The sequence below is a fragment of the Macaca fascicularis genome, chromosome 2, assembly GCF_037993035.2.
Source record: "Macaca fascicularis isolate 582-1 chromosome 2, T2T-MFA8v1.1".
Taxonomy (NCBI): Eukaryota; Metazoa; Chordata; class Mammalia; order Primates; family Cercopithecidae; genus Macaca; species Macaca fascicularis.
Genome location: NC_088376.1, coordinates 32,610,865 through 32,624,716, shown reverse-complemented (window position 1 = coordinate 32,624,716; position 13,852 = coordinate 32,610,865). Strand labels below are relative to the sequence as shown.

The 13,852-nt window shown below is 38.2% G+C and overlaps 1 protein-coding gene across 24 annotated transcripts in view; it reads right to left on the bottom strand.

Annotated features, from left to right (window-relative positions):
- ANKRD28 (ankyrin repeat domain 28) overlaps positions 1-13,852 on the bottom strand; it is a 191,803-nt gene that overhangs the window by 61,817 nt on the left and 116,134 nt on the right. For 23 of the 24 annotated variants that reach the window (XR_012430663.1, XR_010584705.2, XR_010584706.1 and 20 more), the window contains 2 exons: positions 7,794-7,994; positions 6,165-6,252 (listed from right to left, as the gene is read on the bottom strand). Coding sequence is in view for 19 of the 24 variants with exons in the window: in XM_045385170.2 (XP_045241105.1) it covers positions 6,165-6,252; positions 7,794-7,994 (289 nt within the window). In the remaining 5 variants the exon portion in view is untranslated. Of the gene's footprint in view, positions 1-6,164; positions 6,253-7,793; positions 7,995-13,852 lie in introns of those variants that run through there. The other variant, XM_074030974.1, reaches the window with a different exon arrangement.

Sequence of the window (13,852 nt, the reverse complement as noted above, 5' to 3'; positions counted from 1 at the left end):
AGATTAGATTACACAGTGCTTTCTCCTCCTCCCACAATCCTTCCCACCTCTGTGTCTTTGTTCATGAAACACCTTCTTTATGTGGAACATTCTGCTTGGATGTCTCCTCCCAATCATTGCTATTATACTAATCCTTGAAGAAACATGTCAGACCCAACCTTTCCTGACCAACCCAATCAACTCTCTTCCCTAGAAGCCCTATAAGCCTTGTGATGTTTCTTAAACAGAATCATTACTAACTCTTTAATTACTTTTTGTGCATGAATCCCCAAATATATACTTTCAGAAGACTGTTCTACTTCTTGATATGTTCCATAAGGCCAAGAGCAGCATACAAAACAAGCGCCCAATATATGTTAGTTACATTAAAGAAATTGCTTGTGATGTCATTTTTAAAATCCCCTCATAGAGAATGACTCTATAAAAAGTTAACAAATTATAAAATGAGGCTTTCAAACAGAGGCACCCCTCCCTCAAAAAAATTAACCCAGGATACTGCAAGATACATAAAGAATCAGGCAGATTCAGTTGTTTATATACAAATTATCAATTAAAGTAGATATTTTCAGCCTCTTTCCACCCATTTTAATATGAAAAAGAAATATCTACTATTATGTTTCTAGAAAAGAAATAATGCAATGAGTTGTTAATTTTAAAAAATCAATTAAAAATTTTTTGAGACAGGGTTTTGGCTCTGTCACCTTGGCTGAAATGCAGTGGTACAATCACAGCTCACTGCAGCCTCGACCTCCTGGGCTCAAGTGAGGTGTGTGCCACCACACCCAGCTAATATTAATTTTTTTTTTTTTTTGGTAGAGAGAGGGTCTCGCTATGTTGCCCAGGCTGATCTTCAACTCCTGGCTCAAGGATCTTCCCACCTTGGCCTCCCAAAGTGTTGGGATTACAGGCATAAGCAATTATGCCCAGCCCAAGGTAAAAAATATTTATTCAGTACCTTCTGTGTCAAAGTCATCATAATAAGGTAATCTGAGGCTAAACTTGGTAACTGAGGCTAAACTTCTAAAAGTACTGAAAGCAACAGTAAAAATGAACATGTAAAGGGACCTTGAAAAGTTTGATGGCAGGAGCAAGCACAAGGTGGGAAGAAGAAAATGATCAGTTCATTTGGAGATGAGGTGGGGTGCTACAGAACAATGACAAATAATTCAATAGCATTAAGTATAAGAGGTAGGGCCTAAAAGGAAATTAACGGAGCCTCAACCAGGAAATAGAAGGCCAGGGCTAATAAGGAAAACTGGGATAAATAAATTACAAGACTACACATAATCCCCAATGTCTCTTACACTAACATTGATGAATTCTCTGAATATAACCTAGAGGTGACAATGCTTGTACTTTAGGTTTGTCTGTAACAGCAGTGACCAGCCAATAGCTTCTTACTTTCACATATTTAACTCTTTAATCCTGTATTCCTAAAATGGCTGAACAGTTTTAGAAGCTATATGTCGGTATTCATCTTATTCTGTGCTTAAGGGAAGGAAGAGACACAAAAAGGGTAATTATAAATCTCTGCCTGGTTATGCTCACAAATTAAATGGGCAGTGCTATATGGTACTATGGTTTAAATGTGTCCTCCGAATTTCATATGTTGGAAGTGTAATCCCCAAGGCAACAGTGTTAAGAGGTAGGAACTTTAAGAGGTGATTAGGCAATAAGGGCTCTGTCCTCATGAACAAACAATACTATTTTGGGAGTGAGCGACTTAGAAAAGATGAGTTTGACTCCCCACAATGTGATGCTTCAAGAGGGCCCTCACTAGATGCTAATGCCTTGATCTTGGACTTCCCAGCCTACAGAACTGTGAGGAAATAAATTTCTGTTATTTATAAATTACCCAGTCTAGGACATTTAATTTTAGTAGCATAAAATAAACTAAAACTTGTGGTGAGGTCCAAGAAACACAGAATTTCCTTTTCAACCTCAACTGAGAGGCCTAAAGTGACACTTAGCGGGTGAGAAACAACAAAGCCATTCTGGCCCCCCTGAAATACACACATTCAACTATTCTGGGAGCTCAACTAGAGGTAACCTGCAAAATCCCCCTGACCTTCAGTTGTATGAAAACAGTTGTTTAGCCAAGCTTAATTCTTAGTAGGTAAAAGGCGTGATGCACTCTGCTTAACATGTAAGCCTCTTAACGTAAGATGTACAGTTTTACATCACATAACCTAGTTGTTCCTGTCTTGAAGAGTAAGCCACACCAGAATATTCAGAAAGACCGAGATGAAAATCTACAGGCTGTGAGAAAGGGACCTTAGGATGCAATAGGGAACTTGCTTTTGGCTATATTACCTTCAATTAACACAAGAAAATGGCCCAGTACATAACTAGCAGCGCATATCTTTAGTGTAAACCACCATGCACCAAGCTTTCAGCTTTAAAAATAGGGACATTTGCAGAAGTTCAAGACCAGCCTGGTCAACATGGTGAAACCTCATCTCTACTAAATATACAAAAATTAGCCGGGTGTGATGGCAGGTGCCTGTAGTCCCAGCTACTCAGGAGGCTGAGGCAGGAGAATTGCTTGAACCTGGGAGGCAGAGTTGCAGTGAGCTGAGATCGCGCCATTGCACTCCAGCACTCCAGCCTGGGCAACAAGGGTGAAATTTTGTCTCAAAAAAAAAAAAAAAAAAAGAAAAAGAAAAAAAAAAGGTGGGGTGGACATTTGAAAAGGATGTTCCTTTTTTAATCTTCCTTTACACTCACACTAAAGGTCAGAACTGCAATGCAATATGGATTCTCGGGCTTCTGCCCAGTGCATGGCTACATGGTGTCTACAGTTTCCTAGTCATGCAAATGTGATGGAAGAAAGGCTGTACCTTAGCTGCGCTCAGTTCTCAGTGCTACTCCCGCAGAAAGCGGGACCCCTGTTTAGGGTGATGATCCCACAGTGGGTAGAAAATTCTGAAGTACAGAGGGACTGGGGATGTTGCCCGCTTAGAAAGGAGAGTTTGCCCCAGTGGAGGTCAAAAGCATCACTCCATGGTCTGAAAGGGGAGGGGGAGAATGCACTGTCTTCTAATACCCAGGGAATTAAAATAAATTCACTGCAGAAAACAGTTGGGATGTGTTCACTGAAAGCAGAGGCATACATACACAGGGTGGCAGAACTGCTGCTGGCCAAGGTGAAGACACCAGAGCTCTATGTGGAGAGGTGGAAGATGCTTCATGAGCTAAATCCCAATCCCAGGGGAGCTGGTAAGACCACAGTCAATGACAGACATACTTAACCTTATCTCCTATTTGGTCAGAGCAGGACAAGCAAAAGTCCTGCTTTTGGGGAGAACATATGGTATTGGTCCCTGCAGTCACGGCAGTTAACAGATCCCTCAGCAAAGGGATACCAACTACTAGTACCTCATACTATGCCACAGTAACCCTAGATCAAGTTCGGCACATACTTCATTCTGAAACAGACGTTTCCTCTCATGCCTTTGACAGAAGAGTGGCATTGGATTCTTGATGAATCCAGGAATATTCTGTTGAAAACGTCTGGAGGCACATTTTTTTCACATTTGAGGGGAAAAAAGTTTCTTTTTACAAACAAGCCCAAATCCTTGTAGCAGATATGTGGAAAGTATTAGAAGAAAAAGGAGATGGCTGCTTTAAGACATCTCCAGACCAGGCACAGTGGCTCACACCTGTAATCCCAGCACTTTGGGAGGCAGAGGCAGGCCGATCACCTGAGGTCAGGAGTTTGAGGACCAGCCTGGAGAACATGGTGAAATCGCGTCTCTACTAAAAATACAAAAAAATTAGCCAGGTGTGGTGGCGGGTGCCTATAATTCCAGCTACTTGGGAGGCTGAGGCACAAGAATTGCTTGAACCTGGGAGGTGGACTTTGGAGTGAGCTGAGATCGTGTCACTGCACTCCAGTCTGGGCGACAGAACAAGACTCTTGTCTCAAAAACAAAAACAAAAAAGCAAAAACACATCTGCAGTATTACTTGTTTGCTAACTACAGATTACTTCAGCTTCTTGCTCACCTTGGACCTCTGAAATACTCTTACGAACTACTGAAGAACCTTTCCAAAGGAGAAATACTGTCATATGGGGATAAGCAAGAGTGGGAAATCACCATGCTCACTTTGGTTGTGTTGAGCTGATCTGCGATTGCCCTCTGGGGCTGATTGGAAAAGGAACGAAAAACGACATATCACCGTGTATTCCCAACTTCATCATTTATCTGCTTAATTTTGACTATATTTTTCTTTTCTGTGGACACACTGTTAGAAATAGTGAAGGCATTTTGTTTTAAGTATCATTTCTTAAAATTAATCATGCCTTATGTGACTAATCTTCAGTTATAATATTTCATGTATTCAATTGATATCATTTCTCAAAATGTAATTTTGATACAAAGGAGAGAGATAAGCTACAGTATCTGATGCATGAGTGCTGTTGCTTTTGTAAAAAATCAGTGTTGACACCTTATTTTAAATGTTTTATTGGTAATGAAAGTGGGTTTTGTATATCATGATCTTCAATTTAGCATACCTATGTAGAATTTTTTTTCAGAGTAACTATACTGAAATTGAATAATGATTTTCAAAACTTTTCTTAAAAAAGAAAAAAAAAGAATTCTACTGCTTTTGGTTGTTTTCATTATAGGTATAGGACTTCCTGGGGTCCTGTGGGTATCTATAACTGGTTTGATATATACAGACATATAGGTATAGACTTACCTATCTAGAAAGAATGTATTATAACTGGTTTGTATCTATTTTACATATTATACAGTTGACCCTGGAATAACAAAGGTTTGAACTGTATGGGTCCACTTATACATGGATTTTTTAATACCACATGTGGTTCAAAATACAGTATTCAGGGGATGTGAAATGCTCATACCTGGAAAGCCAACTTTTTGTACACATGAGTTCCCCATGGCTGACTGTGGGACTTCAGTATGCAAGGATTTGGGTATAAGCAGGTGGTCCTGGAACCAATCCTCCACATATATGAGGGATGGACTATATAGCTCTTGAGTTAAAATTCCTCTATTCAATCTTCTGTTAATCTTTTATTTTTTAAATGAGAGTCAAGAAAAGACAAAACTAAGAACAGAAAGTAATGAGGATAAGCTATGGCTCTAAGAAAAGTGGTTAGCTAGATGTCTGTGTAATCAGGTAATGTGACTGGTGAATCAGGGAATGATACAAGTATTACACAGAAAACATGTCAGTTCATATGCGCTTTTTCCCACCCAGGAGTTAAAAGAGCAGAAGCACAGAATTATAACCTCTGGCAGGAAGAAAAAAAGCCCTGAGCTCTATGGCTGCAAAGTGAGTTCTTTCAGCTGTTTTAAGAACCTTGAAAAATGAATGTCTACATCTATGGCTTCTTCCCAGAGGCACAACCCCAGCCTTATATGACTTAAAGGATTTATGGCAAGGTGTACTTCCGCTACACTTAGAGATCTACCTTCCTCTGCAGTTTTAGCAACCAGAAGCGAGCATTTCCATTCTGCTGTTTTTGGGTGCATTTTAAAATATCCTGTGATAGGCTGATTTGCCTCCCGGGCTCTGCAAGAACCAGTTAATGTTTCTGTTAATGCTGTGGTCACAGTTGCATAGGTTTTGGGTGGTCTACCCCAGGCCTATTATTCCCATGTGCTCTATTAGTTTTAGAGTACAATTTTGCAGACTGTAAGATTTTTCAAGAACATATATATTAGGTTACAGCAGAAAAGTCTGTATTCCAAGCCCCAGTTTCTTTCTATAAAGTTACTATTATAGAAATCAAACATGATAACACATATTTAATTCACTGGTTGGCCCAAAATAATAGGCTTCTTAATGTATCTTTGTTACTTTTACCTTAATATTCTCATACAAACAAAAATGGGTATGAGAATGGGCTTTAGTAAACATCAGTCCTAAATTATGTACTCTAGCCTGTGTCTGGGACGTCTCTTCCTTTAAAGGTAAATGGATTTAATTTCAAACAGCTTTTAGATGAACTGGACCCAGTGCACTCCAAACCTCCCCCGTTACCAGGGTTGTTCTACCTGGGCATCAAACTCAGATACTGTGTAGCTTTTCAGTACCCTTAAAGACAAATGTTATATCAACAGCAAGAACTTGAAATGTACAACTTTTCTAAATCTATAATACCAAAAACTAAATTTAAAAAGTACATACCCATATATGCTGCCCAATGGATAGCACGCCTATCTTTCTTGTCAAAAGCATTAATATTGGCACCTCTAGACAAGAGTAGTTTGACCATCTGGAATAAAAGTAAACACGGTGTCATAAAAATTGTGAAGCACAACTGTCTATGAGTGTACATTTGTGACAGTTACTTATCTTAATTTCTCTGGCACTAAATTTCTGCAGTTGCTGAACAGAAGGAGCCAGACTAAATACTGAAGGTCATTTAACATAACAGGACAATATATGAAAAAACGGTTAACTGTGGGTACTACTGAAGTCAGGCATCAGTACGTTCTTAGGATGCCACTTTGCGCCTTGGTATTTTATGAACTAAATACAAATCTGGAAAGTCTAAGGTTGAATATTTAATAAGAGGTTTTGTTCCTATTCATAGTCCAAAATGTTAAAAGTGCATTCTCATTCTAGAAATGTCTTAAACTTAATTCAAACACAAACATAGTGCCTATCATATAATTAGACCTGAAGGTCACTGCATAGTCTGTGTGTACCAAAAATAGTAACTGCAACTAACCATATTTACGATAATTTCTCCACTGGAAGGCTACTGCAGATTTCAAATAGGGATACATCTAAAACCTTAACTGCAGTTAAGGATTCTTTATATTGCAAAATCAGAGAAGTACAGTAGTCTCCCCTTATCTGCAGTTCCGCTTTCTGCATTCAATTACTTGCCATCAACCATAGTCTGAAAATAGGTGACTACACTGCAGTTAGTGGGATATTTTGAGAGACAGACTACATTCATGTAACTTGTATTAAAATTGTTCCACTTTATTATTATTATCTCTTACTGTGCCTAAATTATAAATTAAATTTTATCATTGGTATGTATAGAAAAAAAACATAGTATCTATAGGGTTTGGTACCATCCAATGTTTCAGGGATCCATAGGGGGTCCACGAATATATCCTCTGTAGAGAAGTGGGAACTACTTTGAAAAAGACATGACAGCCACTAGCTCCCAGCCACAGAATCTTGGGAATGTTACTTTACCTATGAGTTCCTATCCCTGCAACAAAAATGAAAGACTAGACAAGTTGGCTTCAAAGGTTCTTCTGTTACCTTCTACAAATCTTCAGCATACACATAAACTCCAACCTTTGCTATGACAACACCTGCCACAGACAACATTTGTTGTGTAAGATAACTAAATAGCAATTTTCTTAAATTGTTTTGATGGTTCTGTCACTAAAGAATTCTCTTGATTAAATGTTAATAAACTACTAAAAAGCATGTTTTCTAAATTCTGCCTTCCTTTGCTATTTACTCTACTTCTGGTACTTCTGGAAGAACAATAACATATCTCTGTCTTCACATATTTTTTCCTCTCACAATAATAGAACATACTTTTCCTGTTGTGTTAGAAGAGTTGGCAGTGTTCTCCTTGGTCACCCCAGGTTGACTGTGCACAAGTAGTATCTACTAAATACATTTCTAAACTTAAGAAAGTTATAAAAGGAGGCAAAATTAGACAAAAATGAGAAAGAAAAATAGTTTTGTATGCTTTTACTATGCAAAAATGCAAGTTCTTTAATAACTGGGGGGTGGGGGGAGGTGGACAGAAGGAGAGAAAAATCACTGAATGCCACCTACCTCACCATGTCCACTGAAAGCTGCATGATGTAAAGCAGTCCTCCCTGCTCGATCAGATACGTTTACATTACTCAGAAGAGGTACCAAAGCTTCAGCACACTTTACAGCTTTATTAGCAGCAGCTATATGTAAAGGGGTTTGCCAATTTTTGTCTCGAGCATTAACATCTGCAGAATGCTTCAAAAGTACCTGAACTGCTTCCTAAAACATATGAAGATAAAAGTTATAAAAGACAAATGAGTAAGAGTTTCAGAAGTTATTTCTATATATAGTGTGCATGTGTTTGTGTATAAATATATATGTGCATAAATCTACATTTTTTGTGTATTGTGTATAAATCTACATATGAAGAAAATAAAAAAGCTCTCATAGAACTCACTATAAACAAGTAGGAATTTACCCAAGGAAACAAAACATTTTGAATGTAAAGGCGATACTCAGAGTACTCAGAGCCATATAAGATGCATCAAGATCAAATATTCCCTTTCCCTACCCTACCATTAAATGCATAAACATTCCTATCAAAATATGCAAGAAGAAATACTAACAACTATTATTCAAAAAAATTCATTTCTTATATCTTATTCTTATAGGTAACAAGATACAATTTATACTTTGAATAAATAGTTTTTTGGTTTTAAGAGACAGGATCTCACTCTGTTGCCCAGGCTGGAGTGCAGTAGAGCAATCATAGCTCACTGTAACTTCAAATTCCTTGGCTTAAGTGATCCTCCCACCTTAGCTTCCTGAGTAGCTAGGACTACAGGTACATGCCACCACGCCTGGCTAATTTTTTATTTTTTTTGTAGAGACAAGGTCTTGCTATGTTGCCCAGGCTGGTCTCAAACTCCTCAAGTGATCCTCCTGCCTGGGCCTCCCGAAATGTTGGGATTACAAACGTGAGCCAGTTGTAGAGCCACGCCTGGCTCTTTGAACAATTTTAAGTAATATATTTATTACTTTACATTGCATATATAAAAATTAAAAACATACTCAATGTATTATACAGGCTATATTTTACAAAATGAAAAATCACTAGGATTGATTTCATGGAGGAAAAAAAAAAAAAGACACAACATATACGAAGTTGTTTTTGCAGTGCTGCTGAGAGAGAAAGTTAAGGCAATTTAAGAGTCTACTGTCCAAAGGATTTATCTCCCAGAAGCGCATGGAAAACCTCACAACACTACCTCTCTAAATTGGACTCATGGCAGAATTCCAAGGAATTCAGTAGGCCTTAACATTAACCAATATAATCAGAACTAAACTCAGCAAAATTTTTCTCCTTTCAGTGATAATCCTACTTTTTGGTAAATGAATGCCAAACTACATATGAAAATGAAAACGACCAAAACCAAAACAGAATATGGGTTCTCATGTCAATTCTATTATTTACAAGGCATACTATTCAAGTCCTATAAAACTAACCCTAAATGTTCTTATCTGCAAAGAAGATGGGGGTGGGGGAAATAACATCTGCTACCACTCTTTTCAAGTATGCTATAAAGCACAATAAACTAATGTACATGAAAAGTGTTAGAAAGTGAAAATAGCTATAAATATACAGAGCATCCAGGAAGACTGAACAAAATACTATTAGCCATGAATCACCCATACCATTTTAGGCCTCTGAAATAAAAAGTAGTCGGAACTGTTTGAAACATGGGAAATCGCACCAGTACTTAATAGGGTTGGCAAAAGACTGAAGAGATGCCCAGTTATCTATCAAATTGCGAAGGAAGTCAGCCAGCTAATCAAAGATATATGGAGGCCTATCACTCTACAATTCCACAACAGTGATTTATCCAAAAGAAAATTTTAAAAAGTCCATCCAAGGATGCTCATAGCAGTTTTATTCCTAACCACCAAAAACCAGATATGCAAATGTTCATGAATAGAAAAATGGATAAACAAATAGTATATCTGTACTATAATATTCCTCAGCAATGAAAATGAACCAATAATGCATGAAACATGGATAAATCTCAAAAACGTTGAACAAGAGAAGTCGTGACACAAGAATACATATTGTATGATTCCATTTTTATAAAGTTCTAGAATTACGGAAATTATGCTGAGAGAAATCAGAACACCAGTTGCCTCTGGGGACAGGGAAGACTGAATGAAAAGGGACATGAGGGGACTTGCCAGGTAACAGAAATCTTCTATATCTTGACTGGGATAAAGGTTACACAAGTGTATACATTTGGCAAAACTTAAGGGTGCATTTTAATTGTAAGTTATATTTCAATTTAAAAAGGAATATGGAAAGAAGAATAGATACAGAACACTCACAAAATTATGGAAAACAAGGTATAAACACTATCAAGATTCCTGATCCTCACCTCTGAGAAGAGTACACTGTGACTTGGGGGATCTAAAACTAACACTATATTGGGAAATGTTAGTAGGCATGTTAGTGGATATAACAAATAATTTAAAATAAAATGAACAATTTGTAATTGGATAAACTGGGCAAACACAGAATACTAGAGATGTCAGCCTTGCCTTATTCACTCCCATTCTGGAATTCACAATACAAACATTAAAGCTTCTGGAAAGTTTGGGAATACTTATGTTCCATTAGTAAAAACAGGAAAATCAATTCTACATTTTTGTTTCATTAAAAAGCAGTAACAAATCTGGTTCATAGTAGGTGAGTGGAGGTAAGTGGGCACCTAAATAAGGCAATAAACATAGCAATTAAGACACTACAGTATCAAGACAGATCAAGGTGTGAACCCTGAGCCCATTATTTCCTACTCAGAGTAATACATGTCAGATCACAATAGCAGTGGTCTTTGAAAAATCAGAGAAAACTGAAGAAAATCCCTAAAGGCTAAAGACATTAAAAAAGAAGAGGTGAATTTCTAGAACTACAAATCAAAGAGCCTGATTTCACACCCTAGGATAATTCTACATCATATTATCAGTGTATCATCATAAGCACATAGAAAATAATATTGGGATAACCAAAGGCACAGATGATTTTATTAACAAAAAATATTATCATAGTAATCTAAATTCTAAATTTTCACAGTATGTGTAAGAAATGCTGCTTGTGTGTCTCGATTTTTTTAAAAGTAAACATTCCATGACATTAATTCAAACGAATTATGAAATACAGGATAATGACTGAAGGTTAAACAACTGTACTCAGAGAGTATTTATTATTACCTTGGGGTCAGTATAAAAGAGGCTTCACAGTACCAGTTTTCCCCTTTGGTTTTATCTTTTTTAGCATTTCTTACCATTGATTTGAAGGAAAGTACAGGAAAAACAAGCGCTTAACATATTTGCAAATAAACACAAAGCTTGGAGAGACCACACAATATCTCATGTGATAATAGAATTTAAACTCAGTTATCTTGATAGACCTAAAATGTAATTCCTGATTAGGTTAAAATGTAAGTTGTATGCTCTCCAGTAGTGTGATTTGGCTTTTTTAACACACACACACGCACACACACACACACACACACCCCCACCCAAAAACAAACAAAAACCCAACTCCTAATACTCGGATATCCATTTATTCAGAAAAATCCGCAGCATTTACACAGAGCTGAACTACATGCTACTCTTAAAGAATGACAGTCAGAAATCATAGTAGTAGAGACACACTGAGACAGCCAGCTAGTAGGAGGTAGTGTGGAAACTATGTCACTGAAGGAGAGTTGGGGTGTCTGGGATATTTAACCTGAAGCAGTCTCTCTTAACATAGGTTCAGTGAGATAATTAAGCCCTTAAGGTAGTACTGTATGTGCTAAATTAAGTTCTCTCCTATGCATCTACCACTGTGCTAGCTATTCTGTCCTTACGAGAATTTAGAAAACAGTCACTCCAATCAGCTTGCACAGGATTTAGTTCTCCCATGGTATCTCAAAAATATAAACCAAAGCCATCAGTGAAAAACCCATCTCTCTGTGGCCATAGCTATATTTTCTGTTAAATGTAATAAACATAGCTACTTTTGCTCTCAGGACTTAAATGAAAATAAGTAACGATAGTGAAAGTGATACTCTTGACACTATTGAATAGGTTTTCTGACAGTTTCACTAGTTAGGAGACTTTATTTTCAAAAGAAAAATGATACTCAGTGTTTAGAGAAGTTGTATCTTTTCGGAATGGCCACATTTTATAGCTGTTTCTCATAATCCTGCAAAAGAGTATCAATACTACATAGCCTTGTAATTTTTAGTTCTCTTTCTTTTTTTTAGATGGAGTTTCACGTTTGTCACCCAGGCTGGAGCACAATGGCGCGATCCTGGCTCACCTCCACGTCTGCCTCCCAGGTTCAAGCGATCCTCCTCAGCCTCCAGAGTAGCTGGAACTACAGGCACGCACCACCAGACCTGGCTTTTTTTTTTTTTTTTTAACCTGTATTTTTCATAGAGATGGGGTTTCACCATGTCGGCCAGGATGGTCTTGAACTCCTGACCTCAGGTGATCTGCCCACCTCAGCCTCCCTAACTGCTGGGATTCCAGGCGTGAGCCATCGTGCCTGGCCAATACCATATTTTCTTTATCAGGTCGTTGATTGATGCGTATTTGGGTTGGTTCCGTATTTTTACAATTGCAAATTGTGCTGCTATAAACATGTGTGTACCAGTATCTTTTTCTTTTTTTTCTTTTTTTTTTTTTTGAGACGGAGTCTCGCTTTGTCGCCCAGGCTGGAGTGCAGTGGCCGGATCTCAGCTCACTGCAAGCTCCGCCTCCCGGGTTTACGCCATTCTCCTGCCTCAGCCTCCCGAGTAGCTGGGACTACAGGCGCCCACCACCTCGCCCGGCTAGTTTTTTGTATTTTTAGTAGAGACGGGGTTTCACCACATTAGCCAGGATGGTCTCGATCTCCTGACCTTGTGATCCGCCCGTCTCGGCCTCCCAAAGTGCTGGGATTACAGGCTTGAGCCACCGCGCCCGGCCTACCAGTATCTTTTTCTTATAATGACTTCTTTTTCTCTGGATAGACACCTAAGTAGTGGGACTGCTGGATCAAATGGTAGATTTAGTTCTTTAAAGAATTTCCACACTGTTTTCCATAGTGGTTGTACTAGTTTACATTTCCACTGACAGTGAAAAAGTGTTCCCTTTTCACTGCATCCACACCAACATCTATTATTTTTTGATTTTTTTTGACTATGGCCATTCTTACAGGAGTAAGGTGGTATCGCTTTGTGGTTTTGATTTACATTTCCCTGATAATTAGTGATGTTATTTTTCCATGTTTGTTGGCACTCTGTACATCTTCTTTTGACAATTGTCTATTCATGTCCTTAGCCCACTTTTTGATGGGATTCTTTATTTTCTTGCTGATTTGTTTGAGTTCCTTGTAGATTCTGGATATTACTCCTTTGTTAGGTGTATAGATTGCAAGGATTTTCTCCTACTCTGTGAGTTGTTAATGCTGCTGATTGTTTTCTTTCTTTTTTATTTTATTTTATTTATTTATTTTTTTGAGATGGAGTCTTGCTCTATCGCCCAGGCTGGAGTGCAGTGGCACAATCTCGGCTCACCACAATCTCCACCTCCCGGATTCAAGTCATTCTCCTGCCTCAGCCTCCCAAGTAGCTGGGATTACAGGCGCGTGCAACCACGCCTGGCTAATTTTTGTATTTTGAGTAGAGATGGGGTTTCACCATGTTGGCCAGGCTGGTCTTGAACTCCTGACTTTAAGTGAAATCTGCCCACCTCCCAAAGTGCTGGGATTACAGGCATGAACCACCACGCCCAGCTTTTGCTGACTGTTTTCTTTTGCTGTGCAGAAGCTTTTCAGTTTAATTAAGTCCCATCTATTTATCTTTGTTCTTGTTGCATTTGCTTTTGAATTCTTGGTCACGAAGTCTTTGCCTAAGCCAATTGTCTAGAAGGGTTTTTCTGATGTTATTTTCTAGAATCTCTATGGTTTCAGATCTTAGACTTAAGTCTTTGATCCTCCTTGAGTTGATTTTTGTATAAGGTGAGAAATGACGATACAGTGTCATTCTTCTACATGTGGCTTGCCAATTATCCCAGCACCATTTGTTGAACAGGGTGTCCTTTCCCCATTGTTTTTGTCT